Source organism: Phascolarctos cinereus, unplaced genomic scaffold (assembly GCF_003287225.1).
Source record: "Phascolarctos cinereus isolate Bilbo 61053 unplaced genomic scaffold, phaCin_HiC Scaffold_9;HRSCAF=440, whole genome shotgun sequence".
In the NCBI taxonomy this organism is placed as follows: Eukaryota; Metazoa; Chordata; class Mammalia; order Diprotodontia; family Phascolarctidae; genus Phascolarctos; species Phascolarctos cinereus.
The window spans coordinates 95,984,602-96,005,802 of NW_027556402.1; the positions used below are offsets into that span (position 1 = coordinate 95,984,602).

Consider the following 21,201-nt stretch of genomic DNA (forward strand, 5'->3'; position numbering starts at 1 on the left):
GTAACCTCATTTTAAAAATGAGAACACTCATGAATAAACTGACTAAATGACTGCTTGAAGACTATCTTGTCTTGTTTCTCTTACAGACAGACACACACACACAGAGCTATTTAAGTATCAGAGGTAGGATTCAAACCCTTTTGACTCCAAGTCCTATACTCTGTATCTGTGGTTCCCATAAGGATTTCATGCTCAAAATCCTTTTTCAAAGAAAGCAAATTTTTTATTTAGTGTTTATTAAAAATTGAGCTGCAAATTCTTTCCCTCCTCACACTCCTCCACCCATTGAGAAGACAAAATGTAATAATTAATAATGCAAATAATGCAAAATGTATTTCCATATTAGCCATCTTAAAAAAAAAACAAGAAAAATAAAGTGAAAAAGAATTATTCTTCAATTTGTATTCAGATTCCACCATAATGTCTTTGGAACTGCCTTGGTTCACTGTATTGATCAGAATAGCTAAGTCATTCATAGTTGATCATTGTTATAATATTGTTGTTACTCCATAAGATGTTCTGGTTCTGTGTACTTCATTTTGCATCAGTTCATATAAGTCTTCTCAGGTTTTTCTATAACCATCCTGCTTATCATTTTTATAGCATGACAGTATTCCATCACAATCATATATTATAACTTGTTCAGCCATTTCTCGATAGATGGGAATCCCCTCACTATCCAATTCTTTGCAACCACAAAAAGAGTTGCTACAAATATTTTTGTACATATAGGTCTTTGTCTCTTTTTTTTAAATCTATTTGAGATACAGACCTGGTAGTAATACTGCTGGATCAAAGGCTATGTACAGTTTTATAGCCCTTTGGGCACGGTTCCAAATTGTTCTCCAGATAGTTGGAGCAGTTCACAACTCTACCAACAGTGCATTATTGTCCCAATTTTCTCTCAATCCCTCTAGCATTTGTCATTTTCCTTATTTGTCATGTTAGCCAATCTGACAGGTGTGAGATTTTAATTTGCACTTCCCTAATCAATAGTGATTTAGAGCATTTTTTTCATATGACTATAGTCAGCTTTGATTTCATCATCTGAAAACTATTTGGTTACATCCTTTGACCATTTATCAATTGCTAAATTTATTATTAAATTTACACCTTAATAAGTAAATAATTATCTAATTATGTTACACACATACATGCACATGTGCGTGCGTACACACACACACACACACACACACACACACACACACACACACTCCCTAAGCCACCAGTGGTTTCACAATACATTTTATTCTGTTATAGTTTAAACGGAGTTGGGGGGGGGGAATGTTGGGAATCACTGCACCAGGTTGCTTCATTTGACCAAACTAAATGTATCCTGATACAGATCAAAACATATAGCAAAAAAGTTTTGACCCATACTATTTAAATTACAATGTATCAGGGGAACCTCTTACCAAGACCAGTGGTTCTCAGACTTTTTGGACTCAGGACCCTTTTATTCTCTTCAAATTTATTGAGGACCCTCCCCCAAAAAAATTTTGGTTTTGGGGAGGTTGATATTTATTAATATTTCCTGCATTAGAAATTATAATATCTTATAAAAAGTCTTGAGGATTCTCTGGGGATCCCCAGACCAAATTTTGAGAACCACTGGCAAAGACCAGAATCACTTCCTTCTCTTTGGAAATGCTTGTTCAAAAAAAAAGGTTTTAATGAATAATATTAGGACTCTCACATTAGCATGAAAAATATTTACATTTTTCAGAGATTACAAAATCCCTAATTTTCAGACATGTTTGAACTTGTATGGCACAATGAATCAGATTTCTATTTTAAATTGAACCACAAAGTAGAATAGAAATTGGATTAAATCAGAGTTCTTTCAAGTTTTAAAAATGTTTTTATAAGTTTAATTTTTATTATGTTTACTATTTTCATATGTAGAAAGTTTTCTTAAACATATCTTCTAAAAACCAATTTTTAAACATTCTCTTGCTACATCAACATTTCTTCTACATTCACTTTAAAACTCACTAATTCTATACAAAACGACCAATACTTCAAATCTTACACTGTAAAAATTCAGAAATAATGCTGACAGGACATAAATCCACCTTCTTCATTACTAAGGCTCAACCACACAATCATCACATTATGTTTTACATAACCCAACAAGGGGCTTCAGATGAGGAGGCAAAGTTATTAAATTGAACATATTTTATGAGTAATGGACCCTTAATATACTAAGAATTAAGTTAGTATTATTTTTTCCATAAGTCAATTTAAAAAGATATAAAACCAAATTATTTTACTAGTTATATCAATTTAGGACACTATGAAAAAGAACACTTTTCCCCATGACTCCAAACCTTTTGGAGAATTTTTAACTGGACATTTGAACAACAATATCAAGAAGAAAATTATTAACAATTCTAGTCATATATAAGCATCCAAGTACTCTATGCTTAAAAACTGATTCCATAAATTTGCCAACTAATAAGAAGGAAACAAACAAGTCTGGTTAAAATGAAGAATTATAATGGATTTCTACTGGACATTTATTTCACTCTTTTCACTCAACAAGTTCTATCTATAGAAGGTCTATCAATACACTCCCATTTGGTTCATATATATCTCAAAGACACACACTATGGTGGCTGATATTTGGAAGATGAAAAGATAGACCCTAAATCATTAACACAAATTATAATCAAATCCTATTTGTTCTTTTCAAGGCAGACTTGTGACTATAAAGGTCTTCACTTCCTGATACTTCTAAACATATTGATTAAAGCAAACTGAATATTTATGTTATCTTTTAAGTATTCCCTCAATTCAACTGGACAAAGCTGTAAAAATCTCTGAATCTATGTATGAATTGGAGGCATAAAAACAATAGATAAGGAATGAAATACATCTTTAAAGGAACACACACAAATATTTTTAATGATTTGAAAATTTTACAAATTCTGAAAAGGGCAATGGGAATTGTGACTCCCTCCTGAAAAATGTCTTTTCTTAGCATTATAACTGAAGTAAGCATTAAAGACATTGACAAACCCTCAATAGAAGGAAATCTACAATTGTATGCAAGGGAATCTACCATTAATGTTCCCTGAGCATCTAATGTGTTTGTGATCAGCCCAATGCTAGGTATGAAAGAGAAAGCAGAAAGCCCATGCTATCACCGATTCTTAACACTGATGCTTAGAAAGTCTTAAGCATTTCCTCTAAGACAGGCAAAATAACTCTAAAAATATAAAGGGACAAGCATAATCCACTTACACACATCAGTATTATTAATTTATTAGTTACACTGCAAACTTACAAGTAAACAATTAGTGTTAGGGGACCACACACAAATTACGATACCTGAGATTTAGTGCATTCCTTTGAGCCAAAATGAAATGAGTGCCATAAAGGAGGAAAGGAAAAGATGAATATTATCAGACATGCTATAGTACATTTGCCAAAAATGAAGATAATGTTAAAATTAGGTTAAGAATGGCCCTAGATCACCACCTCCCCATCAGCTGACTGTATGTATAAATGTTCTATGTATAATGTGCCACATATGCCATGCAATAGCAATGAACTCAGAATTAAAGTATTTGTGGAACATGATCATGCAATTCATTTTGATAAACTTCTCTCACTTCTTTTCTCACTGCTAGCCAACTTTCTTAAAGGTAACAGTATGCTTGTTAAATGTAACACATATCGGCCCATTTCTAAGAAAGGTTGGAGCATCTTCAGCTTCTTATTTACACTATATGGTAGCACTCCTCAGATAAAGTATTTTGTTCTTCTTAATGCTGAGATTTGTTTTATTTGGGTGAAATAAGAGCCAAGTAACGTTTGGTTAACAACAAACTTACACAGATTGGGGGTGTAAATATAATGTAACAGTAAGTTTCAATCCATTGCTTTAACATGAACGTATTTATAATTGTTTCCACCAATACCTCATTTCATACTTCAAACAATAAGAACCAACACATTGCATGTTTGTAATCATTTCATATTTTTATTTCCTCTGTAAACAAACATATCTATTAACTGAACTGGTCTTTAAAACACTGTTTTCAAGACGTGTGTCTTAAGAAGCACAAAAAATGTGAACTATTATTTGCCTCGGTAGGAAAAAGGAGTAAGGCTCCCTCCTAAAAAGACAATATTTCTAACAAGAAAAAGTGGGGTTGGAGGGAGTGGCAAAATATTGGCCTTGCAATAACTAAGCAAACCAAATTAAGAGAAACATCTTTTTTTTTCCAAGAAAAAGGAAATAAAATTCCATTTTGAAAAGAGAATCATAAAATCTGAAGTTTAGAGATAGAAAAATCCTTTGGAGATTATTCGTATTCCTTCATTTTACAGCTGTGAACATTGAAGCCCTGAGGTTACCTGACTTGCCCAAGGACAAAAGGTAAGTAAGTGAGAGACCCAGGACTTGAACCCTGATCCTCTGGCTTCAAATCTAGCACTTTTTCATTGCAAAGATATACATAATCTCGTTGAATCACTCCCACAAATATCAAGGCATATTTGGGAAAGCAATTTGAAAGTATTCATTGTATATGTATCTATTTACAGTTATGCTGTCTGTCCCATCAGAATCTAAGTTCCTTGAGGGCAAGGATTGTTTTGGTTTTTTTTCTCCTATCACTTAGCATAGGGCCTGGTATCAAGTAAGCACTTAAAAACAGCTTGATTGATTGAATGACACATGTTGGACTTTTAGGAATAGGAAATTTTTTTATAATAACATTTTTTACACAAGTTCCAGAACATGATCATGGTGTGCAGACTTCCTATGGTTTTTATGCTAGATTGGCAGTGAATACATCATTTTCTCTTTGCTAGAGAATTGACAACAAAAAACCTTTCATAGACTTCTAATACCAACCCTCCCAATCAAACAAAGCTGACTTTGTGGTGAATAAAAAGAAACTCTATCCAAAAGAGCAAAATAAAATGAGTCAACTATGAAATTTATGCTAAATTAAGTGTAGGTGGAGGGAGAGTTGATGGTCAGGACTGTGCTTAGGATGAAATTTTGAAGGAGATTTCTATTTGATAAACAAAATACATGAAGTATTGGTAAAAATAGTATATCTATGCCTCTTAACAAACACTCCAGGAATTAATATGTGATAAATCAATGCCAAGACTTTAAGTCTCATTTAAAGTCACATTCATCCACAGGAATAAGGAAAAGGTTATGAATGAAATAAGTGGGGGAATGATAAAAAGTAAGTCAAGCATTACCTTCTTCATATATATATAAAAGAACTAAAAGGCAACTGTATTTGAGAAACAAAGGTTATTTAGTTAATGGTATTTTATGACATTTTAGTTAATAATAGATTCACAGAAAAGTGAATGAAGGAGTAATAAAACAACCAAATATGAGGATATCAAGAGACCCAGATTCTAATTCAGATTCCGCCACTGACTAAATTATGTTCTTGGGCAAACCACTGAATTTTTGTGGCTCAGTTTCTTCATAAGTAGACTTAGAAATTATTTTATTTTATTTTGGGGTTTGATCTATCAGGACATGTACCCACTAGTTTAAGAAAGGGACACTTTTCATACTATCTTAAACTTCTGTTTTTATTTTAACAAGAGCCAAATATTCTTTTCAAACAAAATGGGGACAAAGATATTATGCAGTGATGAATCATTTTCACAAATGTATTTTATAAGCAAAAAGTATGTATGATAACTCATTTTATTAAGGCATTCAATAATAGCAATAACTAGGGGAAAAATTCCACTGAAATCTATATCCAGTGAGCAGCAAAAAAGGCAAAGTTCATTTTTTTAAAAAAAGTTCTTTCCAATATGAAAACCATTTTACTAAAATTAGGGCAAACCAATATCCTGCATTTCAAGTTTATAGATTCACTGATCCTTCCACAAAGCAAAAATCAATCTCACAGATTTACACAGCATTACCAACACCACCACATTTAAAATGTTATCTCTTAAACATGAATTTACCCAACAATCCAAAAACCAAAACTCTATTTCTAAAAAAAAAAAAGAGGTTTTAGTGGCTTACCGTATGATACCCTCTAGGTAAAGGTGGCTTTCCAACAGGATACGGATCCACAGTGTCAATGATTGTTTGTCTTTCACCTTTCTGATTAATTTTTCTAAATCTCCTTCTAGACTGTCGATGAGAAGCTTGGCGCTGAAAATATTCTTCATTTTCATCCATATAGTCCACCTACAAGACAAATTGAAGACTTATATTTCCCTAAAAACACACATCTGGGCCTTCTTCCATTGATAAAACCTATGCATCATATTCAGTTTCAATACATGACCCACATTCCTTTGCTCTTAGCCATGTGTAGGCATGTTTTCCAGACAAACCTTCTGTGTACTGGGACTCCTCTGAAACTAAGTGCTTCTTCCTGATATTTAATTTATGAAGGGGCATTTTCAGTTCCACTTTGGAAAATGTGGTTAGCTATGAGCTTCCTGCAATTCCAAGGCCAAGAATAGTTTAAGTTGTCTTTGTACTGACATTACATGAGAAAGAGATCAGAGAACATATAGCAGCTTATTGACTAGGGGAACTGTTACTTTCTCTTAACCAAAGCACAGGAAGTTGATCTACCACGAGTCAACTGTAAAATCCACTAAATCCCAAAATGACAGATTTAACAAATGGAATTTGGTAGATTATTTAGAGTTTCCTTTATAAACTAATGCATAACTTTATATTTTTTTCCTGTAATTACAGCTATTTATTTTTTCAAAGTTACTCTTCATTTAGAAAGACTAATGAATGAAGGAAATAACCTTGAAAAGCAAAATGGCTTGAAACTCTCTCTGATTCTATGGTAAATACGTAAAAAGATGACCTGGCCTTTTTGGATACCCTATAGTCTGGAATACAAATTTACATTCCAAGACTTTTTCTCTTATACCTGCAAGTCAAGGGAGGTAGGTATGGAATGCTACAGGAGATTTTAAGAAATTCTTTGGGGAATTTCAAAAATGATGCTGTTAAGTCTCAAAATCCCCACTAAGAAGTGGGACTATTTTTAAAGTCCTGCCACTGGAAACTAATGTGGCAGGGCCAACAACCTCTCTCTTAACCTCTGAGCAACACTTCCTCATTTACCAGGAAATTCTAAGAAATTTTACAAGCAAGGAGTTTTCTTCAACTTTAATATCAAAGCCTGTAATGAACAAGATCTCATTACTACAGAAATTCCTCTCCAATACCAGGGGATGGAACCCTAAATCCCCCTGAAGAAACCTGCCCAGAGCTAGCCAACAAAACACAGTGCGTAATGAAAACTTTGGGCAACCATCAATTTTAAAAAGATTGTCCCTTTGTTTTAAAGTGGCAGCACGGGGAAATATTATCATGAATTTGCCTGTTCCCTCAGGTGTCTGTTGCGCTCACCTGTACACTTTGATCCTGATTGAAAAATCAAAGCAATATTACATTATTAATCACTTTTGTAGAACAAACAAACCATATACTTAAAGCATACTAAAATTCTACAAAGAAAAAAAATAAAGAAAAAGTAATTTCTATTCATATTCCCAGTTAATTGTTTTCTGTTTTGTGTCCTTTTTCTTTTAATCTTGCAAATTAGAACACGTCAGGATACTTTGGTTCCTATAATCCAATCTATTATTCAAAAAAGTCCCTTGATCTTCTTTAAATTAGCAATGGGAAAGAAAAAGTCAAAGTTACTTACATCTAATATTTGCTCTCAGGTGGTCTATTATGTTACTCACAATTTCCACCTCTCATCTCAATCAGCATTTGGAGAGCTAAATAGTACAATTCAAAGATTCTTGCCAAATTTCAGTTAAAAGACACACCAAGGTTTGATACACAAAGTTTAAGAAACAGCACACTTAGCAACTTGCCTTCTTGGTGCTTTAACTGAAGCTCCCAAATAAGGACAATTAACCACTTCCTCACAATCTTAAAAGGAAATAACCATTCACATATACATTCAATGTTATATAATATGAAGCACTATTAAGTCATTTTTAAAAATCCTACTTGGAACAGGCACAAACTTTTTTTTAAAAAAACTATAGTTTATTGGAGGAATTTAGTGTATTGGGAATGAAAACACAGAGGAATATACTTACCACAATCATTTCAGAAGGTTCTAAAACAATGCATTCACAGCCACGCCTAAAGCTTCCTGCAGACCGCTTGCCAAAACTGTGGAAGAAAAATATAGACTCAAAACAAATCCAGAGCTTCAAGGCATTCCTAATATATATCTAAAGAATCTCATGGAGTCAGGAGGACCTGAGTTCAAATTTGACCTCAGAGACAAGATATTCACTAGCTGTGTGACCCTGGGCAAGTCATTTAACTCTAATTTCCTCAAAAAAAAAAACCCTTGGATAAATAAAATAGGGAATAGGGAAAACAAATAAATAAAAGCCAGCCTCTGAACAAGATTGATTTTTTTTATCAATTCATGGAGAGCCTTGACATAAAAAGTTGAACTTTACACATTCTAGATTAAGTCCCAACTTAATGCTTGCTTGCCAACATAAAATGCTTTCAGATTAAGTACTATGCACTTAGCATGGTGATTGCAATATATTTTTAGTACTTAATAAATGCTTCACCTAATCTTGAATTAGCTTGAATACCACAAAGATAGCAGAAAAACAATTGTATGTGCTGTATTTTTGAGGTAAGCTATAGATTTAATAGGGGCAGTTAGGTGGCATAGTGAACAGAGCTCAGGGCCTGGAGTCAGGAAGACTCATCTTCATGAGTCCAAATCTAGCCTCAGGCACTTACTAGCTGTGTAACCCTAGCTAGACAAGTCATTTAACCCCGTCTGCCTCAGTTTCCTCATCTGTAAAATGATCTGGAGAAGGAAATGGCAATGTTTGCCAAGAAAATCCCAAATAGGGTCTTTAAGAGTCAGACACAACTGAACAACAACACAGATTTAATGCTGCTCAACCAAATGGTATGTCAAAATTAACAAGCCCCTCCAAAATATCAAACCACAAAATATCAGGCAATCATGAGATAAAATCTAAGTGTCCTGCTAAATTCAATAATTCTTTTCTGATGATTACAATGTGCATAACTTGCAAAAAATGGCAAAAGATGGAAATAAACAATGATGATTGTGGATCAATGATTGTGGGAAAATGGGCATACTAATACACTGCTGGTGAGTTATGAACTGGTTTAACCATTCTGGAAAGCATTTTGTAAGTATGCTAAGAAAGTGACCAAATTATCCATACCCTTTGACCCAGAGACCTCTCTACTACACTTATATCCTAAGGAGAGCAATGAACAAAAGGAAGATCTCCAAAGATCAAAATGTTTATGGCACCAATTTTTGTAGTAGCAAGAAACTGAAAACAAAGTAGAAGTCCAATGATTAGAGATGCTTAAACCAAGGTATATAGATACTACTGTGCTATAAAAAATAATAAATATGGTAAACATAGAGAAGCATGAAATATATATATATACATATATATATATATACATACACACACATATATACATATACACATTATACATGTGAATTGATACAAAGTAAGCAGAACAGGCAAAGCAATATACACAAATGATTACAACAATATAAGCAGAAAGAATGAGATAAATTGAAACTGAAGGCTGTAAAATTAAAATGATCAAATTTGTGCCCAGAGAAGGGAAGTGAGAAGGCCTCACTCCACCTTCTGTGCAGATATGGGAGACTGCGGATAGGAAATATAACATAAGGACGCTTCTTAAATTTGTTAAGTTTTGCTGAATGCATTTTCCCCTCTTTTTTTAATTTATTATTAGTTATAAAGGATGGAAGCTTTCTGGGAGGGTGAGAAAGGAAAGAAATGTAGGTGATATAAATACAAATATCAATAACATTTTAAAGCAAAACCAAAGTAAATGTATAGTTAAAAATGAAAATAGAGGCAAATAACTATAGGAAAAGTGAGATTCATGATATGTTTTAGTTTGTCACTACAATGTACTTTGATGAATGCTATCTCATCAATGTGTATACTCTTCTTATCCTGTTCAACTCTTTTTTTTTCAATATCTTCCCATAAATACAACATAAGAGGAAACATTAATGAAGCTAATTGAGGGCTAATAGTCATAATATTTTTAGAACACTGAAAAACACTACTTTTGTCACCATACAGATATGGATAGAGATTGGACCTATGATTTCAATGGAATAAGTGAACTCCCAGACAAGAAAATTCTATCAATATAAGCCAGTACTATTTCTGTAACTTAACCCTAAATCCAAGGTCACAGAGGCAGTATATGTCAGAGGTGGGACTTGAACCCAGATTTTCTTGGCTTCCAGGTCAGATCTCTATCCACTACTCCATGATGACTTCTTTGTTCCAATACTTCTGGTAAATGTATATATTACATACTAAAACTACATCCATTTTTTAATTTGAAAAATAAAATCATTTCCTTCTTTAAAATACTTCATTAGAGTAGGTAGATTACAGTTAATACGTACCAATTTGGTTAATAATAACAACAAAAGAACCGGAAATAAAATAAACTCTCAAAAGATTAATGCTTACGTCAACTAAAAAGTTTATTTTGAATTTGAATGATACTTCTAAATATTTCCAAGAAATGAAACTGAACTGGTTGCATTTCCCCTAAATTCTCCCTTACAAAAAATAGGATACAACTAGATGTTACTGTAGGGGGTATATTACTCAATAACTTAAATAGCTTTTGCTTTAATGAAGTTGGTTACGTTTTATATTATATTATCAGAATGAGGATAAGAATAGTCTGTTCTGGAGTAGAAACTTTGTGACACAATTGGTACAGTGAGGTGAGAGAGAAAGAGAAGAAGAGCGGGAGAATGGGAGAGAGTGGAGAGAGAGAGAGAGAGAGAGAGAGAGAGAGAGAGAGAGAGAGAGAGTGAGCGAGAGCGCTCTTATACACTTTCTCTACCTGCTTCCACCTACAACCGTGAATGATGAAGGGGACTGCACATCTACTCATGGTTGTCTAAAAGGAAACGTCAATAGGTAGAGTCTGAAGCCCTGAAAATATGTTTCTGAAGTGCAGGTGCTATCACTTGATAAATGTTTGTTGAAACGCATTGGGGACCAAAGCAGAAGCAAGTGGTGGTGTGTGTTATAAATATGACTTGCTCTCATTACTAGAGTATAACCTGACACATGTATTAATGGTTCTACCCTCATCTACATACCGCAGTGGCATACTTTGTAGTAAACATTATTTATAATAATTTTGTTTTTATAATATTTATAACAATATAATTACAATAATAATAAACCTAAACAATCAGTCATAAATAATGGGATAAATAAGAATAATTTTCCCCTCCTCCAAAAAATTTCTAACTAGCTAACAGTATAAGCAAGCAAGAAAAAAAAAATACTGATGATTCTTCCACAGCTATTTTGAATATTTTAAAATTCTATCAGTGGGAAAATAATAAGTCCCCCACACCTCAAAAAAAAAAGTTCTGGTCCAGGTTTAAAATGAAGCTTGTCTAAACTTTCATGCCTATTAGCAGTGGAACTGGACACATAAGTGGCCACTGCATTTCTTACATGAAAATGGAAAGGGAGAGGAAGAGAGGGAGATAGAAAAAAGAAAAAGGGAAGGAAGGAAGGAAGGAAGGAAGGAAGGAAGGAAGGAAGGAAGGAAGGAAGGAAGGAAGGAAGGAAGGAAGGAAGGAAGGAAGGAAGGAAGGAAGGAAGGAAGGAAGGAGGGAGGGAGGAGGAGGGAGGGAGGGAGGGAGGGAGGGAGGAAGGAAGGAATTCTAATAAGCTTGTTTTCTCCATTTGTAGTTTACAACAAATTATGAGCATTACTCATAGGATGAAATAAAAAAAAATTCAAGGTATGAAAGTCAAATATATGCTTTTATACATGACTTGTATTTAAAGTCAAGGTATATGAAGCAAAAGAAAATAAAAAAACAAGAATTCCTAAACATTTTTTGTGTTATGCACCTTTTTGGCAGTCTAGTTAAACTATACATCTCATTTCAGAATAATGTTTCTACATGCATAAAATAAAATATACAAGATTATAAAGAAAACCAATTATATTGAAATAATGTTATAAAAATATTTTTTTAAAAAAGAGTTTGTGGGACACAGATCACAACTTTTTTCCTTCTTATGAAGTCTATCACATCTACTAGGAAGTACTATAGAAAATATTTCAATTTTTCACATTTGCTAGATTAACCTATTTGTATTGAAAGATCATAGTTCTAGAGTCTAGACTTAAAAGTAATTTTAGAAGTCATCTATTCCAACTTTATAATTTTACAGACAAGGAAACTGGGGGCCAGAAAAGTAACTTGTCTAAGGTCACATAGATAGTAAGTGACAGGAATTTGAATTAATTTCCCTTGACTCTAAGTTCAATGCTTCAAGTTGGCTGCCTTTTTCATGGTATCATGTTGCCTCCCTTTCCTTCAGATCAATAACCAACAGAGCAAGCAACTAAACTAATAAATATCAACTCTTGGCTGGAGACTAAATCTCTGGTAAAATTGTGAAATGATGGCACGACAGCTCAGAACACATTGAACTATATCCACTCCCCAGGACAGGTGTCAAACTCACCGTAAGTTTGCAAAACTCCTGAGCGCAGATCTAACCAGATTAAAATGTAATTGGGAAATGTTGAACAAAACAAGCATAGGTAAACATAATGTTAATTCGTAGCTTTCTAAGTCGCCGCATTTCTATTTGAGTTTGACACCACTGGTCCAGAATGACAAGACAAAATGAGATAAACCATGACAAACCAACAGGAGCAGAAAGCTAATCTCTACATGCTGAAGTGCTCCCTTGGCAACAGCATCACCACCACCACACTCTGGTAAGTCTGCAGTGGATTGGCACCCAAACTTAATTCCACCTCTAGCCTTCTCCTAGTGCCTCAGAAAACCAAAACACAGCCTCTTATACTGGCTGAAACAGCAGTGCTCTGCATAGCTACAACAATTCAGATACAGAATTGAAGAACATAAGAAACTGAAGCTGGTTGCTGGACTGTGTGTGGATCCATCAAACCTGGCTGAAGAAAAAGGTCCAGCATTCAGCATTCCCCAAAAAGTCACTCGGGGAAGACACTGAGGTCAAGGAAACATGAATTGCTCAGCACAGGAGAAGGCTGAGACAACTTTGAGGTCCAGTCCCCAGAGAAATGCAATTTAAAAAAAAAATAAAGGAAAGAACTCAGAAAGTAATGGGAATATTGAGGGAAAAGCATGAAATTACTAAAGATCATAGGATAAAGAAAGTGCAGTTAGGGACCTTAAGAATAAACAGAAAAATCAACAAGAATACTAGTAACAACAGAAAGAAAATGGCCTCCAAATCAGCAAAAAGAATCCAGACATCTATAAATAAAAAATGTAAGACAAAGGAAAATGTCTCAACCCCTGATAAGGAGGAGACCCACAGAAGGATTTTCCTGAATAGTTTAATTGAAAAATAAGAATTATAAAGCAGAATGTATGGCTTGCATGGCAGAAATAATTAGCAGAATGGGAAAACTGGAATCCATAATGGTAACACTCATCAAAGAAACAAAAGAGAGATTGATTGGGAATGCAAATATGCAGAAGTGAAAAACAACCTGGAAGAAGAGAAGCAAAACAGTAACATTAAAGCAACAACAACAACAACAACAGCACACACACACACACACACACACACACACACACACAATAACAACAAAAAAAACACAAGTAAATAAACCACACAATCTCCAAAAACTATTTTCAGCTTTAGGCAATTCACAAAATGAATGCTCACAAGCATTCTGACATATTCTGACTCTTCTACACTGTCCTCAACACACACACACACACACACACACACACACACACGAAATAATAATAAAAACACTACAAGACAGAATTATCACCCACCCAGCTTTCAACCTTATAGAGCGGAGAGAAAATAAAAAGGCAGATTACTATAAATTTTAAACTAAAAATGAAGAGAAGAAGAACTAAAACTATAGGGCAAATCTTTCTACCACATTATGTTTTGGTACAAAAACCTGGCAGAATACCTAGACCTGAAACCTAGCTTCATTGCTGGCAAGCCATGTCAGATTAAACAATTTATTTCACCTCTCTGAACCTCCTTTTCCTCATCTGTTAAATTAGCTTGATAATACTTTTAGGATCTCAGACCTGGAAGAGACCTCAGCTTATCTAGACCTATTCCCTCATTTCACAGAGGAGGAGGCAGAAGTCTGGAAAGATGACTTGCTCCGGGCTACACAGGTCATCAGGGGCAGAGCCAAGAATCAAACCCCAAGTATTCTGACCCCAAACCAAATTTTTTTCTACTCCACCCTGTTTTACACAGTGACTTATATGTATTATTTTATTTGATCTTAATAATTACAGAAGTGATGGTTTAAGGTGTACTTTAGATATGTGTGTGTATACATATATATTTTGTAGAGAGAATTTGTTTTGCTTGACTATGCATGGAAAGATTTTTTTTTTTGAATGGTACTGGATGGTAGGGAAAGAAAAGTTTTCTGTTCATTTTAATTAACTTGTTTTGTTACGAGAGATCTGTCACAAAGAAGAAATAATTTGTAAATGTTATTAATGTAAAAACAAAATGCATGAATAAAACTTTTTAAAAAACTGACACTTATACAGTACTTAAGCATTTGGTAAGTGCTTTATGCATACTACTAGATCCCCATAAACATACTTTAGGATCCTTGTAAACAACTCAACTAAACCCTCTGTAGTGCCTGGTTGTTTTTGTCGTTCAGTCATGTCTGACTCTTCATTACCTTATTTGGGGTTTTCTTGATGAGGCAGGCACTAAAGGTATTATTATCTTCATTTCATAGATGAGGAAACAAAGTCTCAGAGAAGCTAAGTGACTTACCCATGGTCATATCCAGCAAATGTTAGAGGCAAAGAGTCCAGCCCAGATGTCCAGACCCTAGCACTCTTTCCACCATGCCATATTTCCTCTCTCTATTATGAGACTAGCAATGCAAAGATGACAACCCCCATTTTACAGATAAAGAAACAAAGGTTCAGAAAAATAAGTTGCCTTTTCCAAAATTAAATACCCAACAAGTGAAGGTACCAGGTTTTCTGATGCCAAATCCAGTGTCATTTCATTAAACACTTCTGGAGTGAAGGGGAGGGACTATTTAAGTCTAAAAGGAAGATGACCTCTAATAAAATGAAACTTCCTGGAGGGCAGAGACTATTTTATTTTTGTCTTTCTATCCCTATCACATAACATAGTACCTGGCACGCAGTGGCGATTAAAAAGTGCATGTTGATTGATTTTAGAAAAATGTAGACTTTTCCCAATATATCTCAAAATACTATAGAGAATTAATTCATTAGATAGTTTTTCTGAGTATCTGGGGACTAAAGATGCATCATTCTTCAGCCAAGCTACTTATAATGAGCTTCTATGGAGCTGAATCTATGATTAGACCTATACTTAAAGCTACCAGACTTGGTAGAACCTCCCTGTTCCAATGACTCATCAAAGTAGAACCTGAGTCAGGGAAAGAGAGTAGTGCATAGAATAAAACAAAAATATATTACTGCTGTAAAAGTTCCATTATGCCTACTTCTTTTAAAACTTGGTATTAATCCCACATTATATACAAATGATACTAATAGCAAGCATTTATATAGCACTTCAAGGCTTTGCATGGTGCTTTACAAATATTAACTAATTTTATCCTCAAAGCAACCCTGGGAAATAGGTGCTATTATTATCTCTATTTTGCAGACAAGGAACTTAAGCAGAGTTTAAATGATTTGCCCAGAGCCACTCAGCTTATAAGTATCTGAGACAGAATTTGAATTTGGGTATTGCTGACTCTCAGGGTCCAGTGTAACTATTTAGCTATCATCAGTCACACATAGCAATTCAAGGTCAGTTTTTGCCCTAACATTCACTGGATCATAGATTTACAGCTGGAAGGAGCCAGAGGAAGTCATCTAACCCAAACCCCTCATATTACTGCTGTGAAAACTGAGGCCTAGTTTTGAGGTTATCATTTCCAAGGTCCACCATCATGTATGTCACAGCCACTGCCTCTAAGAGGTGGCATGGGATAGTAGAAAGAAGGCTAGATTTGGAGTTGAGTCCAAATGGAGTTATATGAGTACAAATCTTGACTCTGTCACAAACTACTTACGTTACCTTGGACAAGTTACTTCACTTTTTGGGCCCCAGTTCCTCATTTATAAAGTGAACTAGTTGAATCAATTGAGGGAATGGCTAATCAAACTGTGGCCTATGAATGTAATATGATGTTATTGTGCCATAAGAAACAATGAGTATGATGAATTCAAGGAAACAGAGGAAGAATTACAAAATCTGATGCAGAATGTTTAAAAAAAAAGAGTATACAATAACAATCACAATGTAAATAGAAAGAACAACAATAATGACAAAAATATTCAACTGAATAATTCATAATTTTAATGACTAAGTTTGACTCCCGACAGAAGATAAAGATGTACATCTTTCCCTTCAATGAAGAAGTACGGAACTAGGAGTGTACAACATTTTATATATTGTAAGATTTGGTTGGTATATCTGTTGGTTTTGCTAAATTAAATTTTTTTTAAAAAATTTACAAGGGAAGGGAGAAGGTGAGGAATAGCTTTGGAAGCAAAGATGATATAAAATCAAAAGTTATAAATAGTTGTAAATTTTAAAACTTAAATGAAGATAAAAATGATTATTTTTCTTTGAAGGACTGATCTACTAAAGTCCAAAGTGGTTCGTTACAAGAAACTTGGCTGAGAAGTCATCATTCTCTTGAGGAGCTCCCCAAAACCATCTATTAAAATATACCATGCTTCAAGAATGGAAGTGCTTTTCACCCTTTCCCCTACCTTCTCAGTCCTAATCTCTTTGACTTCACAGCTAATGCTTTTACACAGAGCTACCATTTACCAGCAAGCTAGTAAAGAAACTCTAGTTAGGAAAAAGAGTCAGAAGATTTATAGGGTTTATCTACTTAACCTCTTCTCCAATGCTTCACAGGTAGAAATAGATCCCTGCAAAAAAAACTATAAATTAACATTATCTATGTTGCACCATATTTTTATTTTGCTAAACATTTCCCAATTTCATTTTAATCTGGTTCAGCTGCATAAGGGAGTTTCTCCCCCCAACTAACATTCCCAGGCCTTGACACCTCTGGGTTTGACACCTCTGAAAGAGTTCCACTTTGAATAAGAAGTATTACAAACTATGGCAGCACCTTTAAAAGCTGTTTATATACTTATGTAGCTAATACTTATTTTCCTCTGACCTAATCCTTTTTTTTTTTCAATGAAATCTATTACCCATGGCAATGAATGGTGACCTGAAACTAGATTATGTAATTTGCCATCAGGTAACATGAACAATAAACTCTTCTTTGCTTCTCTTTTTTGTCATCAGTCCTTCTGTGTGCACTGACATCATCCTTCCACCCAACAGATTTGTGCGACTCCCCTGCTTCCATACATTTAATTGGGAATGGGGGAAAACGGCAACAAGCTCAATTTCAAATCCAACTTGTATCACTGACATCATTCTACTACCCATCCTCTTCAAAAAATGTCATCATGTTTTCAAAAAGCCAAACTTATTTGCAAATTATTAAAATTAAGATTTCTTCCTGTCAGTTTCCTTGCAAGAGTTGGATTTAGTTCTTTCATTCTGAGGTTCTTAAAAATCACATCATTCTTTCCTACCTTAAAAGGTGTTCCAAAATAGAGCAGTGTGGTATCGAGGATAGATTCTTTTAGCATCTTCTTTTATACTTAACCAGCAGGTGAAGTTCAGAAGCAAGGGTGAGCCAAAATTATTCTTTGTTTTGATATCAAATAAGATGGAGAATTATAAAGTATCAAATATTTATGAAGTTTAATATTTTTACGGCTGCAAAATGCTATGATCTTATGGTACAAAGAAAAATCCAGACTCTCAGCTTATCAAGAAATGGAAGAGACTTCGGTGGTCAACCCCTTCTGCCCTTCATATAACAAGTAGTCAGTAAAAATATATAGTATAGTAGTTAGTAGAAGTACACAAAATCAATTGTTAACTTTTTTACATACCACAGAAAAGAGGGGCATATTTTCCATATGCAACATCATCTGTTTCCTCCCTGGGGATCAGAACTCACAGGAAAAAAAAAAAGGCAGAAAATGTGGAGATTGCGTTCCATAATGACCTAACATGATGCCAAAAGACATTTAAAGTCGTTTCAATAGATAAGCCCATTCCTAAGAAATCACATACTGAACAGCAGGGTGATTTTCCAGTTCTTCACTAGAGTCATGATGGAGTCAGTTTGTCCTAATAGTCTCTAAATATTTTCTCCCCCTACCCCACGAATATTTGAGATGTATGCTACCATTGAGTATTCAAGTTTCCCAGGCAGACAGGCAGTAGCAGAACACAGAAGACTGTTCTGTCAATGTCCTCAAAGTCCACCCTTTGTATGGGCCTCCACATTCCTTTTTTATGTCAGTGAAACTACCCATTGGAATGCAACTTCTCAGGGATGGAATGTCAGCTTCTCCATGAGCTGCTATATACAGAGCTGTGAAAAACTGCAGCCTCGCTGATAGTATACAGATAGGTAACCCAATTTCACTAAATAACTGAAGCTAGCCAACACCCCAGGCTGCTATGACACATCCACTTATGCTATCTTGGTACCTAACACTAAAAGATTAACATTGTCAAAAGTTCTGGATCTCGCCTTTCAAAAAGAAATTGCAATTAACATTTCCAAACCACAGTGAAGTTACTGAATACAGACCTACAATACACACACACACACACACACACACACACATATAGGCATGGACTGCACATGAAAATTTGCAAGAATGAATAAAGAAAAATCATTTACAAGTAAATGCTAATGCTATAAATTGCATTTGCTACAATGTGAGCATTGAGGTATACATGAATTGTGGCAATATGCCTAAAAAAGAAGCTTGAGTCAAAAAACCACTTAACATTTTAGCAATTTTGGTCTTATTTTCATATGCCTGATAGTTGAAAAAAAAAGTAGTCAATATTTAAGCCAACTATGAAAACATGAAACAAGAATCATAAAGTCTATCCCTAACCAAATTTCAGCATTCAATAAAACTCAAAAACCTGAAAGAAATTGCTCTTGAATTAGAATTTTGAAATTTGAAAAGGAATCTTAAATTATAAGTGTTCCAAATTTTCCTTCAGTTTTTATTTGGAAATATCCTAACACAATATTTATCATCCAAATCCTTCTAATAGACAGATTTACTTCTCTGCATAGTAGTCCTCAACATGCAATAACTACCAACAAACAGACCAACAGAAATTTCAAGGGGAGGTCTCCTAGCTGTGTTATTTTGTCCTCAGCTTATGTCGCAGCTCAGCTACTTTCGGCAGAATCACAGAAGTGGCAACCATTTCCTACTACAAATGTTTTTATTTCTATTTCTTTTTTTAAACAAGACCTGACTGAACTGACTTCAGTGTCTTTCAGGCAAAAGCAATAGAGCAGCTATGCCATCTACGCCATGCCTTTTCTCTACAGCATTTCCCTGTATTTTCTCCCACTGAGCTCCTGATTCTGAAGCTGCACACAGAGAAGATGAGAGCCAACATTCCTTCTTACGCTAATTTCCTGCTTGGATAACCCACCCACCTCTCATGGCTGCAGTTATGTGTCACACATGTTGTATGGGCACTGTTTCCGCATACCAGCTTCATGACCTCAGCTACTGCCTGACAGATGCTCTTTATCAATTTCTATTAATTCATTATCCACTTTCTCCTAATTCAAGGGCAAGTATGGAAATCTGTAGTGTCTGGTCTCCCATGAGTCTCAAGGTCAAATACTGAGATGTGCTCGATGATGCAAATTCATTGTTAAAATTTACACGTGCAGTGCCTGCCGAACGGTAAGGCACTTATTATTTCCAACAGACCAATCCTAAATCACATACCTGGTTTGAGTGATAATTGTAGAAAGACCTTCAGAAGTTTAAACCAAGGTAGGATGGAGAAGGTGAATAAAACTATTCTTGAACTTTATGCACTTTTAAATTAATCAAAGAAGCATTAACCAAACACTTATAATGTGCCAGAAACTTTGCTAAGCACTGGGAACACATTAAAAAAAAAAAGTTAAAATACTTCCTGCCTTTAAGGAGCTCACTTTCTATTAGAGGAGACAGCATATAAATTATTCTATCATTTCAGTTGCATCTGATTCTTTGTGACTCCGTTTTGGAGTTTTCTTGGCAAAGATATTGGAGTGTTTTGTCATTTCATTTTCCAGCCCATTTCACAAATGAGGAACTGAGGCAAACAGGGTTAAGTGACTTTCTTAGAGTCATACAGCTAAGTCTCTGAGGCAACATTTGAACTCAGGAAGAGGAGTCTTCCTGATTCCAAACCCAGTGCTCTATCCACTGCACCACCTAGCTCCCCAACATGTAAATAACTACTTAGATATGTGACACATACAAAGTAGATAGTAGGTAATCTCAAAGCAAAAATAACGGTAAGTGGGAGGACCTGAAAAAGCCTTCTGCAGATGGTGGGATATAAGCTGAAAATTGGAGACCAAATAAACTAATGAGGAGAGAGACAGAGGGGGCAGCCATTATGGCAAAGACATGGAGGTGGGAAATGGAGGGCTATGTTCAGGGAAGAGCAGGTAAGCCCATATATCTATACTGTAGACTGTGAAGAGAAGCAGAATGTAACTAAACTGGAAAGGCATGGGGGACAGGGGAGACAGAAGAAGGGGAAAATATGAAGAGCATTAAAAAATAAACAGAAGAATTTCTATTTGATCCTGAAAGTAATAGAGAGCCACTGGATTTTATTAAGTGGTAGAGAAGACAACGTGGTCACACCTACTCTCTAGGAAAATCACTTTGGCAAAGAAGAGAAGAGCTGAAAGGTTAAAGGCTAAAATGAAGTGAGGAAAACAAGCAGCTTTTCTCCCTTGCTGACAGTAGAGGCTAATATGGGATTAGCTACACTTGGGTTGTTGTCTATGTGATCCATGATCAAACCATTATAGAACATCTCAGTTAATCTATCTGGCAGGTACTGCAAACGGATCTCTGCCTATCACATAGTAAATTGTAAGGGTCTTGCGTGCAAGGTGTATGATGCTTTTCATTTGTATATCCTCAGCAC

General features: G+C 34.9%; 1 protein-coding gene across 8 annotated transcripts in view; it reads right to left on the reverse strand.

Moving 5' to 3' along the window:
- Positions 1-21,201, reverse strand: part of RAPGEF2 (Rap guanine nucleotide exchange factor 2) — a 310,785-nt gene that overhangs the window by 130,252 nt on the left and 159,332 nt on the right. For 4 of the 8 annotated variants that reach the window (XM_020969698.2, XM_020969700.2, XM_020969699.2 and 1 more), the window contains exons 5-7: positions 8,098-8,173; positions 6,029-6,196; positions 3,334-3,351 (exon numbers count right to left, since the gene is read on the reverse strand). In XM_020969698.2, coding sequence (XP_020825357.1) covers positions 3,334-3,351; positions 6,029-6,196; positions 8,098-8,173 — 262 coding nt within the window. Of the gene's footprint in view, positions 1-3,333; positions 3,352-6,028; positions 6,197-6,300; positions 6,361-8,097; positions 8,174-18,104; positions 18,451-21,201 lie in introns of those variants that run through there. The other 4 variants (XM_020969701.2, XM_020969697.2, XM_020969703.2 and 1 more) reach the window with 3 other exon arrangements.